Source organism: Pteronotus mesoamericanus, unplaced genomic scaffold, assembly GCF_021234165.1.
Source record: "Pteronotus mesoamericanus isolate MK-2021 breed Mesoamerican mustached bat unplaced genomic scaffold, CSHL_Meso_final scaffold_1066, whole genome shotgun sequence".
Lineage (NCBI taxonomy): Eukaryota > Metazoa > Chordata > Mammalia > Chiroptera > Mormoopidae > Pteronotus > Pteronotus mesoamericanus.
In genome coordinates, this window is record NW_026555299.1 from 992627 (window position 1) to 1014475 (window position 21849).

The 21849-nt window shown below is 48.5% G+C and overlaps 1 protein-coding gene across 43 annotated transcripts in view; it reads right to left on the minus strand.

The window, feature by feature from the left end:
• Nucleotides 1–21849, minus strand: part of MADD (MAP kinase activating death domain) — a 39590-nt gene that overhangs the window by 7983 nt on the left and 9758 nt on the right. For 4 of the 43 annotated variants that reach the window (XM_054586989.1, XM_054586988.1, XM_054586990.1 and 1 more), the window contains exons 9-30: nt 21333–21568; nt 20994–21150; nt 20611–20714; nt 20328–20518; nt 19718–19971; nt 19326–19465; nt 18423–18524; nt 17023–17082; nt 16565–16667; nt 16019–16205; nt 15771–15921; nt 15249–15455; nt 13439–13492; nt 12379–12479; nt 11759–11842; nt 11286–11444; nt 8321–8429; nt 7964–8026; nt 7624–7744; nt 7426–7531; nt 6181–6291; nt 4285–4392 (exon numbers count right to left, since the gene is read on the minus strand). In XM_054586989.1, coding sequence (XP_054442964.1) covers nt 4285–4392; nt 6181–6291; nt 7426–7531; nt 7624–7744; nt 7964–8026; nt 8321–8429; nt 11286–11444; nt 11759–11842; nt 12379–12479; nt 13439–13492; nt 15249–15455; nt 15771–15921; nt 16019–16205; nt 16565–16667; nt 17023–17082; nt 18423–18524; nt 19326–19465; nt 19718–19971; nt 20328–20518; nt 20611–20714; nt 20994–21150; nt 21333–21568 — 2908 coding nt within the window. The remainder of the gene's footprint in view (nt 1–4284; nt 4393–6180; nt 6292–7425; nt 7532–7623; nt 7745–7963; nt 8027–8320; nt 8430–11285; nt 11445–11758; nt 11843–12378; nt 12480–13438; nt 13493–15248; nt 15456–15770; nt 15922–16018; nt 16206–16564; nt 16668–17022; nt 17083–18422; nt 18525–19325; nt 19466–19717; nt 19972–20327; nt 20519–20610; nt 20715–20993; nt 21151–21332; nt 21569–21849) is intronic. The other 39 variants (XM_054587003.1, XM_054587026.1, XM_054587001.1 and 36 more) reach the window with 24 other exon arrangements.

Here is a 21849-nt window from a genome sequence, read left to right on the forward strand (position 1 = left end):
AACAACCAATCAGAACAACAAGAAGGAAAAAGAATCCAAAAAAATGAGGATAGTGTAAACAATCTCTGGGACAACTTCGAGCATTCCAACATTTGCATCATAGAAGTGCCAGAAATAGAAAAGGAAGAGCAAGAAATTGGAAATCTATTTGAAAAAACAATGAAAGGAAACTCCCCTAATTGGGGAAGGAAATAGGCATGCAAGTCCAGGAAGCACAGAAAGTCCCAAACAAGATGGATGCAAAGAGGCCCACTACATGACACATCATAATGAAAATGCCAAAGGTTAAAGAGAGAATCTTAAAAGCATCAAGAGAAAAGCAGAGAGTTACCAACAAAGGAGTTCCCATAAGACTGTCAGCTGATTTCTCAAAAGAAACTTTGCAGGCTAGAACGATTGGAAAGAAATATTCACAGCCATGAAAAACCTGTGGCCAAGATGGCTCTACCCAGCAAAGTTATTGTTTAGACTCGAAGGGCCGACAAAGAGCTTCCCAGACAAGAAAAAATTAAAGGAGTTCACCATCACCAAACCATTATTAGAAGAAATGTTAAAAGGACTAATTTAAGAAAAAGATCAAAACTATGAACAATAAAATGACAAAAAATATGTATCTATCAACAATTGAATCTAGAAAAACAAACTAATCAAAGAAGAACAAAGACAGAATCATGGATACTGAGAGTGTTTTGATGGTTGCCAGATGGGAACGGGCAGTGGGGGGATGGGTGAGGAGGTGAGGGGATTACGAAGCACAAAGAGGTAGTTACAGAAGAGCCACGGGGATGTAAAGTACAGTATAGGAAATGGAGTAGCCAAAGAACTTACACACATGACCCGCAGACACGAACAATGGTGGGGGGACTGCCTGAGGGAGTGGGGCGTGCTGGGTGGGGGGGACAAAGGAGGATAAATCAGGGCAACTGTAATAGCATAATCATTAAGGTATAATTTTTAAAAAGAAATACCATAATTATTATTACAACCATGTGGATGGTTCTCAAATCTTTCTCCAGGAGACCTGTCTTCCCGAGTTCCTGACCTCCCTCTATCTGGATGTCTCACAGGCAGACCTCAAGCTCCTCATGTCCAAATCCCAACTCAACATCTCCTCCTGGACAGATCCTCCTTCTGAGTCCCCTACTGAGTAAATGATGTCACCATCCACCAGGTGTCCAAGCCAGAAAGGAGGCGTCATGCAGGGGGCTCCTTCCTCTCGCGCCACCTACACCGCGGAGCCCCATTCCAGCCCACCACAAACATCCCTGGAACGCTCTCCCACGCCCGCCTCCAGCCATTAGCCCTGTTCGTCGGGGCCCAGCTCAGGGGTCGCTTCTGAGGGGTCTTCCATGACTCCTACACCCTCTGCTATGCATTCCTGTAATACCCGCCTTGAACATCTTCCCTCAAAATGCTCATCATCCTTTATGGCACTGCTTAATTATCTCGCTTCCCCAATGGTTCGTCAACCCTGAAAGGGCAACAGAAACCACGTTTCCCTTAGTCCCTGCCGTGCCCCCAGTCCAGCGGCGTGCCACCACATGACATGTGCCCCGTGAATACAAGGCCAGTAAATGAGGGACACGCGAGACTACCAGACTAACTCCCTGCCTGAGGGTTTCCTGGGGTTCTAAAAGCCTTATGAAGAAAGGCCCAAAGTAGCTGAATAAGAATTAGAAACCTGGGTTCTAGCCCCCTACTCTCTGAAGAACGTCATGTAAAGGAGAGGGCAGGTATCTGGGAGAACACATGATTTCTAGCCTAGAGAGACGATGATAATAACGTCGTCACGCTTGCCTGCGCTGCCGGTGTGGGTATAAACTGGTATAGTCTTTGGGCTGGTAATTTGGCAGAATCTCTCAAAATTTTAAATGTATATAATAAACTTTATTCAGAATCCATTATCAGCTTTATAAGAATCTATTCTATAGAAATTCTCAAATGAGTGTGCAAAGATATATGTTCAAGGATATTCAATGTATCATTGTTTAGAAAAACTGGTGGAAGGGACTGGTTAAAATAAATTATGGTACATTCATATGACACCTAATGGAAAGATACATTAAGTTAAAAAAAATTATATAACTCTATTTGTAGTTTGATACCACTTTTGTAAACACTAAAACCAAACTTCATATAAGCAAGCTCTATTTAAACAAACGCATTTTTTCAAATGTGGAAGGATTCACGCCAAACTAACAAGTGATTACCTCTGAGGGCACTGGAAGGAAGTAGGGAAACTTTTCCTTTTTACTTTATTTACTTCTATGTGGTTGGAAACTTTTGAAGCAAATACTGTTTCACTTTTGTAACTAAAAAAATGCAGTGGGGGGAGGTAGAAGAGGGTACAGGGAGTCAAATATATGGTAAGGAGAGGAAGCTGGACTTCAGGTGGTGAGCGCTCTTCCGAGTATACAGGTATCAAATTATAATGCTGTACACCTGAAATCGATATGAGATGATTAACCAGTTACCTCATTAAATTTCATCTTTTTAAAAAGGCAACAAAGATGATTTTTTAAAGCCTTTGCAAACTGCTATCCAACAACTGATCATGTGCTGAGAAAGGCTGAAAAATCAGACAACCTCCCAGCAGCCGGCCGAGGACAGAGCGAGTGAGGCCCCCACTGCCGCGCGGCAATGCTTCACAGGAAGGGCACCTGCAAGGCGATGGCTCCGTCCCTCATTCCGCGGGCTCTGCGCGAGGATCCCCTGCACAGTGGTGAGAGTGAGTCCTGCACTTGAGGGACTCTTCTGGAGAGGTTTATTTTTTAAAAGGAAAAGGAAAGGGCAAGAATCGCCTACCACCTCTACTGTGGTGCAGATGTCCTGGGTTAGCACTCGGCTCTGAGAGACACTGAGCCAAACAGTAACATGTCAAGGTGACAGGAAATGACTCCCTGCTCGTGTTTGATAAACCACTGCCCCGTGTTTGATAAACCACCTGTTTAAAAAGCTCAGAGTGTGAAAATCAAATTCAACTAAGCCAAAAGGAAACAGGATACTTACAAAGACTACTTTATAAAGGAGGTTTACTTGGTCCCTACAATTACTTAGAAGGGATCCATTTTAGAATTAAAAACACAGAAACGAAGAAAACATGGCCACTTCCTTTAGAACCTTGGAGTAAGGAAAAGCTTTTCTAATTATAACTCAAAACCCAGAAACCATAAAAAAAAAAAAAAGACATTAATTCAACTACATAAAAATTAAAAAACTCTACATGGCAAAAAATACCACAAGCAGATCAAAAGACCACTGAGGAGCTTTTCAGCGGCCAGACCAGCCACCACATCTGAGCCACCGACCACTGGGAGACAACCATGTGAGGCAACAGGGAATGTACAGTGCCACCTCGGAAGTGTTCTTGCCAAAACAGTCAGTTGAAAAGTGCTCAAACCTCTAGACTGAACTACCTGTTTATGATAAATCCAAGTGACAGAGAAACGTGTTAATACCAATCAGCAAAAAGTCTACACTGAGAGATACTCCATAGGGCAAATTTCTTAAAAAAAACAAAAAAAATACTGGCAACGTGGGAGAGGGACTCTTACATGTTAGGAGATAATTCGGAGTCCTATCAACCAAATTATAAAAGCATTTTCCCTTTGACCCAGCAAGTGCACTTCCGAAAATTGTTAGGCAAACCCACACAGGTATGAAATGAAGCCGGCACAGCATCATTCACAGCAGACTATGAACAACAGCAAAAATCTGGAAGGAAACCAAGGGTCCATATATCCAGACTGGTTAAATAAACTATGGTAGAGCCACAGAGTGGAATCCTATACAGCTGTAGAAAGAATGAGAAAACTCTTTACTGATGCTGAAGATCTCCAGGATACATTTAAGGAAAAAAGTAAGGTACAGGTCAGTGGATACAATGTGCTAAGAAAGGAGAAAAATAAGAATCTATGTCCACATTTTATTGTGTTTGCATAAAAGAACTGGAAGAACCAAAAGAAACCAATAAAAGTAGTTACCTACAAGAGGAAGGGATGAGGTGGACAGGGATCAGGGTGACAGCAAGATGTCCCAATGTGCGTGTCACTTTATGTTGCTCTGATAGACGTGACTATATCATCTATTGTATACATATAAATGTACTTCAAAAGGAATGATGGGGAATAATCTACTATAGTATTTGCATAAGAGCCCAACAATTTAATGACAAATGGACAATGAAGATGAATGAGATAAGTGGGCAAACACCCTCGCACCGGCCCTAGGAGCTCCTTGGGACTCTCGAATGCTCCTCAGGCCCCAGCCCGAGCCAGCACCTACCTCCATAAAGAAGATATCTCCGTTCGTGTCTGTCCCTGCATGCACCACGAACGTCTGCTTCTTCATGTGCCGGCTGCCACTGGACCGGATGGAGAGGTCTCGGCCGTTCTGAGGAAAGAGAGATCTCTCAGGGACATGCACATGTCCCTCTCACAGAGGGGGCGCTCCGGGCCAGGAACGGCCCCCGTCAGCAATTAAATTTGGATCAGCTTTCTTAGCGCGTGCTATCTGTTGGCCACTGCCACCAGGGAAGGGTTCTCAAACTTTTTGGTCTCATCACTCCTATTCTTAAAAGTCATTGACAACCCCCAAGAGCTTATGTTTATTTGTGTTATATGTATAGATAGTCCCCATACTAGAAATTAAAACTGAAAATGTAAAATGTTTACTAATTCACTTAAAAGTAATTAACAACTCATAAATCCATTGCATAGTAATATAAATAACATAGTCCTGGTAAAGTAACTATATTTCCCAAAACAATGAAAAATGGCACTGTTTTACATTTTTGCAAACCGCTTCAAAGTTTGGCTTAAAAAAGAGCTGGATTCTCCTATCTGCTTCTGCATGCAACCTGTAGTGGTATGTTGCTTTGGTCAGGATACACAGAAAATCTGGGCCCCGGACACATTTTTAGAAGGGGAGAAGTATTTTAATAGCCTTTGCAGACAAATATGCATATTCTTCTTTGATAGTATACCAAAATTCGAGAAGCAGTTTCCAAAGGTTAGCTGAAATGTGGAATCCGAAAACACATCAGTGAATATTTTGTACTTTGTTACGTTAAATCCATTTTTCTGCCTCACATTTTGAGTGGCTCTTTCACCCATTTTTGAATTTATGACATCACATATTAGTCATTTGGGAAATACTGCTTCATCAAGTTATGCAACTCTCCTAAATGCTGGCACGTTACATGATACCAGAAAAATCACGTTTCTTTATAGCATCATCAATCACATTAGGAAAGTCTTTAAATATCAGGAAGTTTCTGAATAACCATAGTTTGCAGTCGCCCCTCCAAGGAGAAATGACACCGCATGAACGATGCTGCCAGGCCACCTTGCGACTCAACCTGTCACAACTGCATTTCCTTGAAACAATCCTGTGTTGGTTAGCAGTAGAAATGCTTTATGTGAATTTCTTACTTTGTCACACAGAATATTACACAAATGCATAATCAAGGATCAGGTTTACTAAAATTAATGATTTTAACTGCGTCATCATGGACATTCATAAGTGAAACTGAGTTGTACTTTTAATAGGAGAAAGTTTACTTAGGCCCAGAGGTATAAGGAGTGAGCTGTAGAAGAAACAGGCTCAGGAAGTAAGTTACAGAGGCAAGAAGGGCCCTTGGAGCTGAGGAGAGAGAAGGGCAAAGGTAACCACCTGGGGGAAGGAGAGTTGGGGGGGGGAGCGGGCGCTCCGGGAGGGGAGCTCCGAGGCTCTCCAGGCTGTTCTTTGTTTTTGTGTGGCTCACAATGTGTGGAGGTCAGGACTACAACGGCCACCAGCACGGTGTGGTGCCACAGTCTCTGTTGTGTTAAGGCACCAGTGGTTTCAGTCACTATCAGTACAAATGTCACCCAGTGAAAAAGGCACGTAACATTTTAGTAGTATTATGAAAATACGTTTCACCTTGCGGGTCCTCAGGGGTCCACAGACCACCGTCCAATGGCTGCCCCCGCACAGTCCCAGTGCACAGAACCCTGCCACAGCACAGAAGGGCGAAGGCCTCGTCGAGAGCAACAGCCCTCTCTTCAGAACTGAGGGTGTTGAACATTTACGAGCCTAGAAGTGGCCAGTGGGGAAGCCTCTGCCGTTGGCCCCAGGCCCGAGCCCCAGGGGCTGACGAGTGCAGTGGGGGGAGCACGGGAACGGCCGAGATGTGCTCACCAAGTTCGCCAGCTGGTCGAGTACTTCGTTGATCTGCTGGCTGTACACAAGCCCAATGTGGGACTTCCCCATGAGGCGCCTCACCTTCTTCCGGATGTCATTCTTATTCACCTGGGAAGCCAAACGAGAACCTGAATAAGGGACCTGCTCTGCTCTCAACTTAGGTAGAGAGATGTAGGAGCAAGAGTTTCCTACTGTCTGAGAGAAGTGTTATTTCCAAAAGGCCACATCATTAAATATGAGAAGAAACATTCCACTGCGTGTTCTGCCAGAAAAACCCTGGTTCTGTCCCCAGGTGGCTTCTGGAGAAAAGTGGCTGTTAGAGCAGCTCTGGGTTAAGTGACAGGGGCTTAAGGGGACGCTTCCTCCCCACCCCCAACCACTACCATACCATCCACACCTAAAGGGGCCCTAAAAGCCCCCGGGGTTCCTCAGAGTATAATTCACAACCAAAGGCTTAGAGTAGCAACACTGTGCACTCACAGCTGAGACTCCATAAAGATCAACATCCTTTCCCAAGCAGAGTTACCTGGAGCCCCTGGAATTCAACAGAGCAGGGTGAGCCTTACAACCGCAGAGGAAACAAGCCAAGGAGGGCCGGCCTGCAGGGCACTCTCTGTATTTGACCAACAATCCCTTCACAATTAGAAAGGCTGGGCGAACAGGAGGAGGAGGGACCCAGGGCTCACTGTCGAAACAGCGCTCTTCTTCCCACACATCCCTTTCAGAGCAGAACTCGTCTATTTGGTAACACACTTTTCCCAAAGCTATAAAAACCAAGTACAAGCAAGGCAAAGTAGAACCTACCATTACTTTTTAATAGGTAGCTCTTTTTGTATCTGTGGGAAATTCTAAAGGGCTAGTGCTAAAATGTGAATTCTGAGCAACCTGTCTAAACGTTTTAGAATCTGCTACTGAAAGACATTTTTGAACTCGCTGTATTCTGTGAGAAGCTCTACTGGAATCCTCAAACTACTCGGCAAAGGAAGCCCACTGAAAATTCAAAGTGAACAAATGGTGTGGGATCATCAATCAACTTTATGCAGTTTCTTAGCACAACAGCCTGGCAGCTTCAGATAAATGGGTCACGCATGAGCCACAGAGAGGCTTCCGACTTTCGATCAGAAAGAGAACCCCAGTGACATGTTCTGTCAGCTTCTCAACTGCCCCAGAATTTAGGTGACAGGATAAGCCTTGTCCTTCTGGCATCAGCAGTAAGCCTGGCATAGACAAAATTGGCACCACCTTCATCAGCAGCATATAGGAGATGAGGTTGTGCAAGAGCGTGGCCAGCAAACGGTCTTCGTCATCCTCTAGGCGCTTCCGGTCGTGTTCTCCCAGTGACAGGTACCTATGCAGGAGAGCAGGGTGAGTCAGCCCTCAGGTGGGCCTGCAGAACTGGGGAAAGGATGAATTCTCCCGAAGATTTCCTAAGCCTCATACCTGTCTATCATTTCCTGGGGACCCTGGTCCATACCCATCCCTTCTCTCTCCAACATCACAGCATCTAAGAACGCATCTTCCCAGAACTGCATTTGGTCCCATAAAGTCGAACGCTCTTTGCCTGTGGAGGATAGAGTTTTTTTAGGGGCTTAGGTGACATGTAAAGAATACAGCTGGCAACCAAAATAGAGTAAACTCCAGATAAAAGGGAGTCATTACAAATTCCAAAGCAAAGGAAACCCGAGCCTCTCCACCCCAGATCCACAGCCCCTCAGCCTCCGAGGGAGGCCCAGCCCCTCCCAAGGAGGGGTGAACACAGCACGCGAAGAAAGGTGGTTACTTATAGAAAAGGTCTCCATAGCAGCATCCTCTAACTGGTCCCACATCGATCCTTTGTCCCTTCCTGCCAATTTGTGAGCAGGAAGGTCCATGGTAGCAAGAAAGGAAAGAAAGGAAGACAGAAAGACAGAGGCTATGGATTAATACCAAAATCCAGTCTCTTTTTAGAAAGTTTTCACCCACTGTTTCTTCCAGACCCAGGAAGTTGCCTGTTTCAGACAAAAAAATGCCTCCTAACATCAGCATTCGGCACTGAGAGCAGTGAAAAGCCAAGCAGCTACTGGTTCAGCGCTACCCCCTTCCCCAGCTGAGTCCAGCTTTCTTCCGGGGCCAGGGACCTTCCCGGGCTGTTTCTCACCTAGGAGTCCCTCGTAGAGATAGACTCGCTGGCTCACATCCTCGGGACAGCGAACTGGGCTGCCCACCAGCTTCTCCTTTACGCTTGGCTTCAAGCTGTGGGCTTTACCCTGCAGAGGAGAGGTCATAGGTCACCCACCCAAGGTACCAATGAACAGGGGCAAATTAAACCAGGCAGCTCATGAAGAGACTCACACACCTGCCACCACCACTGACAGCATGTTCTCCGAGAGGCCGGCTTTTGCTACTCTGCTGGCCTCAAGGATCGGACCAGAAGTCATTCTGATAATCCTTCTTTCTATTACTGACTCCTAAAATATGCAATCAAGTTTTCATTTTCACTTATCTTTACTCTTTAAGTCTCTGTAAGACTCGGCTCTTAAAAAAAAAGAAATTAGGCAAATTCTCTGCAGCAGCATGTTGCAGTAGAAAGAAAATTGAGTTTGAAGTCAGACTGGCCAAGGTTTGCAGCCCTGCCTCTTACTAGCTGTGTGGCCCTCGGCATGAAACTTAGCATCTCTGAGTCTCGCTTCCACCTGAAAAAAGGTTATAATACTTACCTCACAGAAGCAGCGCAGGAATTACATTAGAATATACATACATGGCACTTAACAGTGCCTGGCACATGGTTGGTATTTGGTGTTAATTTCCTCTCTCCTACCACCTCAAATGTCTGCCCCTTACAAACATCACTAACTTTTATCTGCCACTTCTGCAATATTAGGCTTTTTATTCATTCAAAAAAGATTTCCCACTGCTAGAGGCAGGCTTCGTGCCCATTTCACGAGGCACACACGGCCTACGCAGGGCAGCAACTGATCACAGGTTATTAGCAGTAGTTAATGAGTGTACCTCAATGCCAGTCTCCTGGTTCACCGCTCAATTTTTTGTTCAATGGACCATACTGACTTAATATAACTTATTTCCTGCTAAGCCAGCCTTTTTTGAGCCAAGAAATTTGGGTAATTGCTCTCAGAAACTCAACTGTATGAAAAGCCCTTGCCAACCTGCACAGGGCAAGTAAGAATATGTCCCAGGAAATAAGGGAGCCAGGAAAGAGAGCACACAGCTGAGTGTCTTCTTACAAGACTGCCATTTCATACGTCCATCTTCCCCTCCTGGACCAAAGTGCATTAGAGGAACTTAAAATACCCTTATTACAATGGTCTGTTTAGACTCAGGAAGAATTAAGGCCCATGAACCTAACGGCTCTGCTGACTCTAGATCCTCCGCCTTATGTTCCCTCTGGGATGTCACTTGCTCTATTAAAAGCCCATATACAGGAAACCCTGGGAGTGAGGATGGTCACCAGTATTAAATAATTGATTTCACTTAAATTTCATTCCCATTCTCTCCACAGAGTGAAATTTATCACAGGTCAAAGATAAGGACCTATGAGCTCTTGTAGAGAATATCCATTCTCAACTATGTCTGATAAAGTGGCAAGTGTATCAGAGTGCCTACCACCCGCTGCCTGAAGTGGTATGTACATACCAAAAAGCAGTGGGTCTAAAAGCAAGGGCTGAAAGAATTAACTTAATTCCAACCGATCACTGGCTTACTGTGTGATTTAGGGCAAGTTCTTCTTTTCCTAAGGCTTTGTTCCCCTTACCTGTCAGAAGAGATTAGTCACAGAAATGTACGAGAGGTGCCCAGAAAAGAAACAGAATTATCTTCTGGAGGGCGGGCACTCACAGGCTTCCCCCGGCCAGGTGAGTGTTCTAGGAGCCCTTTCTGTGTCAGTGCACCAGCTGGCGTTGTTGTGAGAGGCTGGGTTCAACTTCAGTGATTTTTCTTTTTCTTTTGAAGACTCTTTCAACATGTTTGCTCACTTCATCATGGGTGACTTACAAGCACACCTACCCACACCATGCTCAGTATTCCGCAGTTTTTGACCAAAAACAGCACGAACCCCGTGTCGCACCCTCCCTATTCACCCCATCTCACCCCAAGCAACTTCTGATTCCCCAGATGGAAAAAAGTCCTCAAAGGGAAACATATTGCCCATGTGGAAGAGATGAAACAAAAAACAGCAGAAGCACAAAAAGGCATCAAAATCGGTGAGTTCAAAAACCTCTTTGAGCCATGAAAAAACATCTCAGTAGGTGGATTGCATCGAATGGACAGTACTTTGAAGGGGACTGAAGTGTAGACATGTAACAATTTACAACTTTTTATAAATAAATTCTGGGTCTTTTGGGTCCCCCTTTGTACTGAACTGCCAATTTCTTGAGAGTTAAAATCATGCCTTATTTATCTGTTTTTTTCAGTACAGAATCTGACATTCAGTAAATCACTTAATGGATGTTCATTAATGAATAGAAACTTCAAATAACTGTTAGGAATATACTAAAAGAAATGTTATTTTAAAGTGCTATATGGATAGAGCGGTGGCCAGAATAAAGCCAGGTCAGGGCACAGAGTAAGTGGCCCGGCACTGAGAGCCGTGACTGCCGACACCGCCGCAGAGGCGCCCTGTGTCTATTTTAACCATGGGGGTCGCCGCTGCCCAGGACTCGAGGCCCTTGTCTGACTGGATGGGGAGTCGAACTCATCAATGATTCAGGAGTGGGTTCTAAAAGCCCCAGGTCATGGGAGTCCAATGACTCTTAAAAGAGCCTTTAGAGCCCTGGCTGGCATGGCTCCGTGGACTGAGCACCGGCCTGCGAACCCAAGGGTGGCTGACTGGATTCCCAGTCAGGGCACAGGCCTGGGTTTCAGCAGGGTCCCCGACTGGGGGCGTGCAAGAGGCAACCACACTCTCTTCCTCTCTTTCTCCCTCCCTTCCATCCTCTCTAAAAATAAATTTTTTAAGAAAAGCCTTAAAAAACATTTTCTTTAAAGGCAAATATATGAGGCTATCCATTCCTTACTTGTTTTACTTCTAATTGCCCCCTAACTGTTCATTCTTTTCCAGCCCTACTCATTAAAAAATGGTCTCCTTTTGTTAGTAAACAAAAGCTTACAAAGATGGCGCTGGTGGCAGAGTTGGTCTCAATTTCACTGTCAGACAAAGTGCCCCGAGAGCTTGTCAGGTGGGTGCTTCCCTCGCCACCTGGTCCATCGCCTGCGTTGCTACTCAAGTCACTGTCTGCTCCTAGGGTCTCTCCGGAACTGTTGCTCACCTGGGAAGGAAAAGGTAGTGAGGGGAAGTCCCCAGGGAAGCGCCCCAGAAATGCCATGCTGCGAGAGGTCCCTGCGGCCACAGAGAAGGATCACGTTTCACAGGTGCGCCAGAGCCTCTGGAAGTACCTTTTTACATGACGAGGAAGAGCCCTAGGTGAAATCTCAGGGTCTGATCCCATGTACAAAGACCTATGACAGGGAAGCACCTCCACCAGGAGACCAAGCTGACCTGAGACTGAGCGCAGCCTCCAGAGGCGAAAGCAGCCCGTGACCCAGCGCCGCCCCCCCGGATGTCAGCGTGGTGTTCCCCTACCACGGTGCTAACTTCGGAATCCTGACTGGAGCTTCGGATCATAACCGCTGGGCTCACACCGATGACAGAGTCTGGCTCGGTCCTCTGAAACAAGACGCAGGGACTCAGACATGTTAGGGGAGGGGACCGATTTACTGTGTCTCCCTAGGAAATACTGTATATCCTTCCTTCGCCCCATCTCCGTGCTTCTGTAACCATTTTTTTCTAAATATAAAATGTATATGACTTACATAAGAAGAAATATATGCTCACTGAATAAATACTGAAGACACATATGCTCATTACAGAAAATATAAGAGTAAGGAAACAAAAATAAGCCATAAACTGAGTGCTTACATTAATCACTCTTAAGTCTTTAGTGTTTCCTTTGTCTTTTCTATATACATTTTTAAAGTAAAATTGGGATCATATGATATACAGCTTTGTCAACATTTTCCCATGTCACTAAATTTTTAAAAATATAGTTAATATTGAATTACATGGATATACGTATTATACTTATTTCATCATTTCCCTATTATTGAATATTTACGTTCTTTAAGGTTTCTTGTTTTAACTCCAAGAAGTATTCTGGGATAACACATTTAACGCTCACAATTATCAACAAGGTTGTCACAAACCTGGGAACCAGACGTCAGGCTCACACCACTGTCTGCGCTGACCTGGGACTTTTTCTCCTCTGTCTCACCAAGGTCAAAGACGGGTTTGACTGCTTCAGGCCCTGAGAGGGGAAGTCCTCCGTTACTCAGCAGTGACGGCCGGGGCAGGCTGGGGAAGGGAGTGGGAGAGCGGCCCGGCCTGGACCCAGGCCTGCCAGCATGTCCCGGTCACCTTTCCAGGACTGCCCACTCCGGCCCACTGAAGGAAGTAGTCTCCGGGTGCCTTAAGGACCAAGCAGGAAAAACCAGACCTGGTCTCAAGGGGTTCTGCAGCCATCTTCGCAGCCTGAGGAACACTGTGCCCATCCTCCTCAACGGAACAGCTCCACAAACAAACGTCTAAACCACACTCCACCACACTCAGAGCCAGAGCGCCACTGGCACCGGAAACCATTCTAGGGTCTCCAGGCCGCTCAGAGCTTCCCTAACCAATGTGTCTAAAGAGCTGGAAAAGGAGGGGCCCAATGAGATAAAGAAACACCAGCCGTTTCCATGGACACTGCTTACTCCCACAGAACAACTTCCACGTTTGAGATAAATACCTCTCCCCTTCCCCCAACCCACCCACAGTGAAATGGCAGAAGGACAGAATGACAGAAAGCAAGAAAGCGTGCCTAGGCAAGCCACCAGAGAGAGTGGGAAGCTACAGACTCAACACGGAGGGAGAGCAACCATCTCTGCCAACTGTGCCCACAGGCCTTCTCTTGGGTAAGGGAGATATCAGCCAATGAGGGGCACTGAAATAGGCAAACATTCTCCCCACCAGCTTGGAAGCAATAGAGAACCAGGTTCTAAGGGGTTTTACACAGCAGATGCCTCCATCACAGCCTGATTGCTACGGGGGGAGGGCAAGAAGCAGCCTACAAGCCACATACCTAGGAGTCACATGCCACCTACCTGCTTTCATTCCAAATACCCCCCTAGAGCAAATTTGGGGTGGGGCTGGAGCCTGCCCCAAATGGGCCTGGGGAGTTGGCAGGTATGGGAGACTTGGGAACAGGAAGGGGCATTGGTTCCTTACTCTGTTTTTCCATAGCTTTTTGGTTTTTCATTTCCTGGTGCTTGTTCCACAATTCTACCCCAGATGCAATGTAAGCAGGAGAGAAAGACAGAGAGAGTCAGCGGCTGGTCAGACAGACGAAATGGGCACCCACCCACCCAAACTGGTTCAGTCTCAGGCACGAGATTACAAATTAAGAGATAAAAAGAGATCTTCATTGGGGGGGGATAGATTAAAAATCAAGAGATCTAATGCCTTCCTCCCAACTAATGAAAAAAAGACCCCAAATTTCTAGCCCTAACCTCAATGTGGCGGTAAGAGCCCTGTGCAATGTTAGAGCTTGGAGAGGCTTCAGTCAAGTTCCTTGGCTTTGGCCAGAGGAAGCTGATCCTAAAGAGGCTGGAGCAGTCCCCCAAGATCATGTGACTCAGGATCAGTTTAAACCTCCACCGCACCACACTCTCTGGGCCAAATGAGCTGGGCAAACACAATTTTCAAAGAGTCCAGATAAGGTGGGCAATTCCCTCAAGCAGCCAAAGGGCTTTCAGAAGCACAAGCACAGATCTACCCACCCTGCTGGGCTGGACAGCGGTCGCCCATGCAGGAAGTGGGCAGCCCTCCTCGTTGCTACCAAATAAACCAACTCACCCTCCGAATCAGCGCTGGCCTAATAAGAGACCCATTCTTAGCCAGATACCTGCAAATCCACTAGAGGTAACAGAGAATATGAAGTGTCAAGAAGAGCATCCCAGTAGGAGTAAAGAAGAGACTAGCGATCACTGCAATTCTTTCCCTGGAAGAACTTGAGAGTCCACTTAGTCCAGTCCCCTCATTTCCCAGATGAAGAGAGAGAGAGTGAGAGAGAGAGAGAGAGAGAGAGAGGAAGAAAGAGAGGGGGAGAGAGAGAGAGAGAGAGAGGCCCTGAGAGGGAAGCAATTTGCCCAAAATCACATTCCTAGTTGAGGGCAGGTCAAGACTTTTCAGAGAACATCACTTCGGGTGGGAGAAAGGCAGGGTCGACTGCCTCCGGGACAGTCTTTTGTTGGCTAAAGAAGTGTAACGCCCCCAAGAAAGGGCACTGGTTCCTCACGATCATTTATGAAAGAAACGGCTAACGGTCATGGCAAAGAGGCCTCAGTCAGAAGCATAAGGCCCAGGGATCGGGAACCAGGAAAACAGACTCAAAGAACCTGGATGACTCAAGGCCACGGAGGGAGCGTGTCAAGCTGAGGTGAACCCAGAGAGGCCGCTGGCTTCTGCCTTAGTGGGAATGGAGGAGCACCAAACATAAACAAGCTCTTAAGTCCAGTAAGGAAAGTTTTAAAGAAAGGCTGACTCAGAAATCTATACCCTATGGTCCAGAACCCAGGAAAGTGGGACTGTCGGACACACCCTGGAGGAGCCAATCTGAGAGCAGGGTGGTGGCTGCAGGAGGGAAAACTGGCTTTAGAGACCCAGGTGATCGTAACTCTACAGCCTTACGACACATCCTCTATAAACTTCCTCAGAGCTTCTAGGAGCTCACACAGCCTCTCCACTATGCGGAGGAATCCAGATGTAACAAAAGGGACAAGCGGCACAGCTCGGACTCCCTGCAGCAAGCCTCACTGGGCCCCCCACAAAAACTCCCACATTAGGACAGGGAACGCTGCAAATGAAGCCTGAGGGACATGAGTGCAAAGAAGGACCGTTAGAAACGGACACAGCTCTAGCTCTCTCTCTAGAAAGCAAAGCATGGGAAAGAGAAAGGGAGGATTCTGGATGAACTGAGAGAACGGAGGGATATTTAAGAAGCCAGAACTCCTCAACCGCACCAAACACAGTAACATACCAATAGACGCTACAAAATTCTCCTCCTTTAAACTTCTGGTGTCCACTTCCTTCGGGCCTTTTCCTGTAGCAGCTGGAGCCCGAGGCCCCAGCTGGGGAACTCTCAGCTGTGCCATAGCCTTTGGGTCGCCCCGACCAGCCAGGCCAGCATCCTTGCCAACGGGTGTGTTTACGCTCTCTGTTGGACTTCGCTTCCGCTTGTCTGGTTCTGAGGAAAAGAACAAATACAGGCAGTGGTCAAAAGAGACAGTGAGTAAGAATCAAGGTATGGAAATGAGGTGGGAGAAGCAAGAATTCAGGAGGATGTGGAATGGAAGAAGTGCAGGCAAAGAAAAACTGCCATCTTATTGTCTGTGACAGAAAGACACTTACTGCATATAAACACACACTAGAATATAAAATCCCAAAGCCTGAAGGGAAACAGCTTAGCACTGGGAAATCTGTCCAGGGGACAAGTTCGTTTTCTTTGGAGACAAGTGGGGGAGTTGTGGATGGCATGCTGCCCCGCTGGTACGCTCCCTACCTTTGCTATAGTAGTGGGTCTGAGCGATCTCCAGGAGCCCAAAGATGCTGGCCATGCCGCCCAGACCTGCATGGGCGTAAGACTGCTCCAGACTGAGTACCGTGCACTTGAGCAGGTCTAACATTCCCTTGTACACCTTTCGACTGATCTCCTGCAGCAATAATCCAAGGGCTAGAGTTGGCAAAATTGCCCTTAGTGTCCACGTTCCCCTTCCCAGCTGATTCCAACTCCCAACCCCAAACACAGACCACATCTGGGATGATGTCCTGCCGGGCATCGTCCTCCGACTGCACCGTGCGGTTCAGCTTGCTCAGGACGAAGACCCGCAGCTGCTCGCTCTCCAGCAGCCGCCGCACCTTCTTCATGTTGAGCCAGCCGACTCCCTGGCCGTCCAGCACGCTGTGCACCACCTCCTTCAGGAACTGCTGGTTCTCACTGCGGGGTCCACACACCACTGCTGTGGTCATTAGCTCCTTTGCAGAGCATCCCCCTTTCACCAGGCCAGATGTCTGCCTCCAGAGGCAAAACACAAAGCCAAGTGTCCAAATGCCCAAGTCCACTGCATCGCCCACCTCTCCAGAGAGCCTGGTGTGCCCAAGCACCCACCGCTGCTGTCCCGCCCTCCGCAGCACCATGAGCTATTAGTGCTGCGTGGGGAGTGAGTCAGAATGAGAAGTGCTGACAAGAACGGAGCTCATCTACCCAACTGAGGGCTTCTCTCCACTCTTGAGCATCTGCAAAGTCTATTACAGGAATTCCTACCTCTATCCAAGAACAGCTCTGCCATTTATTACCTAGAATTGCTGGATCGGCCCTGGGGAGACGGAGGTTCTCTCTTCACTGTTGGGCTGTGTCTAATGACAGATGACTTCTGGTCCACCAGTGCCCTCCTGTTTCCTACGGCCAGGAAGGTAGGAAGGAGAGGCATCACTATTGCAGTCTGGTAACAGGGGTCCGCAAAGCCCTGCATAGCCACGTTCCACACCCACTCCCCAGAGGGGCTGGGTGAGGGCGGCACCGGGGCGTCACACGGGCAGAAACCAGCCATGGCAATGTGGAGGAAGTGGGGATGGAGACTCAGGTCACTCCACATGCACCAGCAGCATGCCCCAGGGGCAAGCATGGACGTCGCGGGGATGGGGCAAGGCAGGTCATCGCGTGATGCTGCTTGCTCCAAGAGGAGAATGGCCCTCAGGCAGGCACAGAAGATGCTGGGGAAGAAGACCATGCAGAGCTCACGGGCAAGACCCACCTTCACCACTCCCAGGGCCGGCTTCAGTAACAATCTCCATTAGAGTATTTAGCCCAAATACTGGGACACAAAATACACAATTAGTAGGTGCGCCACAATACCACAACCCCTGTAACCCTCAGTGGAGCTGTAAGTCAGATAAACTGCGCGTTCTCCCAAAGCTTCGTGCACATGACCTGGGTCCTCAGGCCCCTCAGAGCTGGAAGCCAAGTCCAGGAGACAACCAAGGCTCCAGGAAAGACCGTCCCTAAGACTATGGCGTCTCAAAGCCAGGGGCAGGGTGAATGAACAAGGAGCCTTCAGGTTCTGAACAGGAACATGCATGGGAGGGGGGCCGCTGGTTTTCATGAAACATCTAGCACAGGGGTTCAGAGGACCTGCGGGGTCGCTGAGGAAAGAGACCCGTCTTGCAGATGCTGTCATGGGAAGTGAGGTGGGGGGAGGTGAGGATGGGAGGTGGATGGGAGTGACAGGTGCAGAAAATGAAGGGAAGCACCAGCATGCCATGAAAGTGGTGTAACTGTTCCCTTCAGCTGTACCAAATGAGAGCCAGTGCCGCTGACACCTTCCCAGCCCTCGCCTACCGCGCCCTGGGTGAGTGCCCTCTACAGTGCTCCTTAGTTCCCTGCACCACGGGCTCTGATGGCCTTTTGTCCATCTAGCCTGTGTTCCCATTTCCCCCACAAAGACTGTCCCTTAGATTTCTGACATTTTTAATCACTGGGAGGAGAGATAAGTTAAAAAATACATAGAACTGCTTCTCACTGAACTTTCTACTATGATTAACTATCTCAGCACAACATCCAGAGGGAACGAAAAAGTCAGTAAATTCAGAAGAGCCCCTCACCCCGTCAGAGATCACTAATGAAAATCAAGTAAGGTCTCACCTGCCCCGAGAAGCCAACTAGTATCACCCGACCCACTCTTAGGTCCTCGGTCGACATGAAGCCAAAGAGCGAGGCTTTTTGACTCTATAAACACTGCCAGGCTCAAAAAATCAAATAAAATACACAGACGGTGCCAGGCTCTTCACAACACTCCCCTGGTGGGCAATGTCTTTGGGACCGAGTTCATATGGTAGGAACCTGGCAGATACCTGGTGGCACTGGATGATCCCCTATATTAACTAAGCCCCTCTGACAAAGTTTCCCCCAGAAGCAGCAGTAATCCCACAGGTACCAGTTTCCTAAATGATACCACAGGCTCTTCTCTTTAGCTACAAAGACAGTTTCCATCTGAAAACCAGCAAGAACCCTGATGTGCGGTGAAAGCCATGAGAAGCGATACAAGGGGCCACAACCGCAGCGAATGATTCATCACACACAGGGCTTCTGACGAGCATTCCTGGGCATCAGGGATCGCTATGGAAGCCTGGCTCAGAGAAGGAGGATGCCAGTTACCTTTCAGGCTGGGGAAGGGCGTGGTCTTCTCCCGGGCACCTTTGGTGGGCAGCGTGAGGTTTGAAAGACTGAAGCTTGTACTGTGGTTCCGATAGAGGCTGCCTATCGAGGGGAGGGGGGGAGCAGTAAGTTAGGGGGTAAAGGATCAAGGATTACACTCCAATGACTAAATCATCATCTTTATCTTCTTTTTTCCAAACGTAACCCCTGTGCGTCTGGTCTATCTCAGAAAGGACCAAGTCCACCTTAGTGCAAACAAAGGGGCCGCTGTCAGGCCTGCTCAAAACCCAGAAACAATGTGCTCTGACTACCTCCCATGATAATGTCCAAATATCTCTACTGCTAATTCAGCAGGAAAGTCAGCAGTTCACAGATTTCTCAAGTTGGTGCTGTCCCTTCCTGGCTTCTGGAAACACTCACAATCAATTATCCCCTAGGCTGGCTTTCTCTGGTCCCAAGTCTGTCTTCAGTCTTTGGCACCATGTCTCACTTCTGGAAATACTCTCTATGCACAAAAGTCAATCTCATATAGATTTTAAAGCATGTTCATGAAAAAGTCCTTCACCAGACAGAGAAGATATTAGGTACACACCCAAATCAAATTTGACAAGTATATTTCCACAAAATATGTGTACATATGTACGATTTTTAATATAATGATTATTTTTCAGTTGACCCACTGTCTTACCTGAAATAGACTGATACTTCTGGGTATAAAGATAATGCTTAATCTGTCCCTGTTCTTGACCTCCCTTGAAAATACCTCGCTGACTATCACCAAACACTCTGAGTTGGCGCTGGGTAACGCCCACCCAGGGCTACAGTTCTAAGCGGCACCTGCCCCGGCCAGACCCTACTGGGGAGGAAACAGGACAGACGCATGAGAGAGCTGAAAGCACTTACTGGCAAAAGACATGATGCCCCCGAAGCCCTCAGTGCTGTTGTTGGAGACGGTGGAGGTGGGAGAGCTCGCTCGGGAGTCTGACTCTGCGTCTGAGTCACTTGCCAGTTTCAAGCTGTTTGGCCGCAGCAGCTTCTGAGCCCTTGAATGCACAGTGGCACCGCTGAGCCCGAGGCAGGGACACCTGACCTTGGGCATGCGGGCCTGACGCTACACTGCAGTCACCGTTCCCGTCCCACAGTTCCTAAATGCCTAGATCAAGGCACCACCCTCTGGGGATGGCGGGACCGTAAGAGCATTCGGGCTTCTCAGATTTTCTGACGAAGTCTCGCCCGGAGTCCACTGCAGCGAGGTCCTTCAGTCACCCACCTAGGAGGAATCCCCAGGCTCTCACCGATTGCCACCGCCATGCTGGCTGAATCGGGGAGTGTAACTTTCCCCCTGGTCATCATCATCTTCCTCAGGGGGAGGGCCATATTGGGGCTCGAAGTATGGATTGTCATAGGTTCGCCGACGCACTGACCCCTCTCCACTTTCCGCCTGACGCCTATCCACGTTCGGTCGGCCAACACTGGGAAGCGCGGCAGGCGGGGGCTTGGAGAGGCCTGCTGCTGCCTTATCATCCACCTCTGCTGAGTCAGCAGGTTCCTGCAGGCCACAGTAAATGAGACGTCACCTGGTGCCCAGGGGTGCCTTCCCACATTCTCAGTTTGGCCGGGCCAAGCCAGGCCTATCATATTCCTATCCTAAGGAATGTGTGAGCAAGTATCTCTGTGACACCCCCGTTCCCTGTCCCCACAAACTATGCAAGGAGGATCTTAGCTAATGCCTGAACAAAGCCAGATGACCCCCTTCTGAGGTCAAAGCTATATCGTAGGGGCTCTAAGCTATAGGTCCTATGGAGAGGAAGACAGGAAGATTTTGAGAAAGAGCAAATAAAATCAACAGCTTCATCCCAGCTCTCCTAACAGAGGCGAGGCCCGCGTCCCAGCGTCCTCACGCACAGAGCTGGCTCCGTGGATGACGGTGCTGGGGCTGCTGCGGGTGGTGGGGCTGGAGCTGGGGCGCAGCGGGGGGTTCTCCTGCAAGTTCTCGCTGTGGGGGCCAGGCTCCTCTGCCTCCTTCCGGCTCTGCAGCTCCTCAATCTCCACCTCGCTGGCGTCGCCCAGTGCCGCGTGGGTCAGGGGATCCACATCTGCCAAAACCCGAGGGCGGCAGGTACAGATCACGCCATCCCGGAGCCCCACAGCCCGCCCGGTGCTGGCCGAGTCCCCCAAGGACACTTACTGGGAGTATCGCCGTTGATGTCACATTTCATCATTTCACTGACAAAATCACCGAGGGAGGAGTAAGAAGAGCTGGAGTCATCGTAATCCATACTGTCACTGCCACTGCCGAGTGAAGGGCACACACACGAAAGCACAACAGAAAGAGGCACCGGGAAAAGGGCCAGCTGTCAGCATCAGGGAAAGTGAAGAGGAGCACCCTGAACTCAGGGCCAGGGAACAATATAAAATAAGGACGCCAACACAAAACATCAACCAAAACATAACCAAGGCTTTCAATGCTGGTGTCTAACGTCTATGAGCTTCTGCCATTGTGCCACCTCGGGGCTAGTGAGAGCCTCTCTCCCTTACGCAGCTGCTTTGCTGCCGTAAGGGACTGCTCACCTGTCATCGGTAGGGTCAGAGTCAGAGTCACGCTCTGGCGGCAGACTCAGCGCCTCGGCCAGCTGGGAATTGCTATCGTAGACGCGATAGTGGATGGGCTGCAGCTGATGGGCGTACCACTTTGGCTTGTCGCCAATCAGGGCCGGGTCAAACGTGTCTGCCCAAAGACGAGAGGGACAGCGTTAGCAAAGGGCGGGAGGGGGTGGGTGGTGGGGGAAGACAGGTAGGAACTAGTCCAAAGTGAAAGAGGAATGGGAGGGGCAGGCCTAATTGAGAAAGGGAAGAGCCATCAGAAGGACAAAGGCCGAGGGTGGGACAGCACAGGGGCTGGGGACTCACTGTTGTGAATTCGCTGGAAGGCGTAGTTGGTAGGGTTAAGGATCCATTCCCCAAAGTACTCCACGGCCTGAGTCCTGGCCAACTTCTCAGCAAAAGGGGTCTGCCGGGGACGTGAGGCTAGAAAGGAGCCAGCCTGAAAAGCCACCACAGGCCGTGGGAAGAGGCGCAGGGTACGTGTATGCATCTGAAAGCCCTGCAGCACGTTGGGGGAGTTGAAGAAACGGACCATGGCCACTCTGGGGAAGAAGGGGAGGCGAGATAATCCGAGTCCCACACCCTGCAGAGTGACGACTCCTACGACTCCTACGACCCGCTGTCTCAGACCACCTCCCAATGCCATCAGTTAACAGGCTCCCAACACCAAGGGGAGACAGAGCTTAAAGAATCATCGGTCCTTGCTTCATTCCAGGCTTAAAATGCCCGACAGTATGAGGAACTATTTCTTCTCTCTGTTTTTGCTAAGGTGGTAAGTATAACCCAATTGTTACACGTACTTCATATAGAAAGACACTCTGGC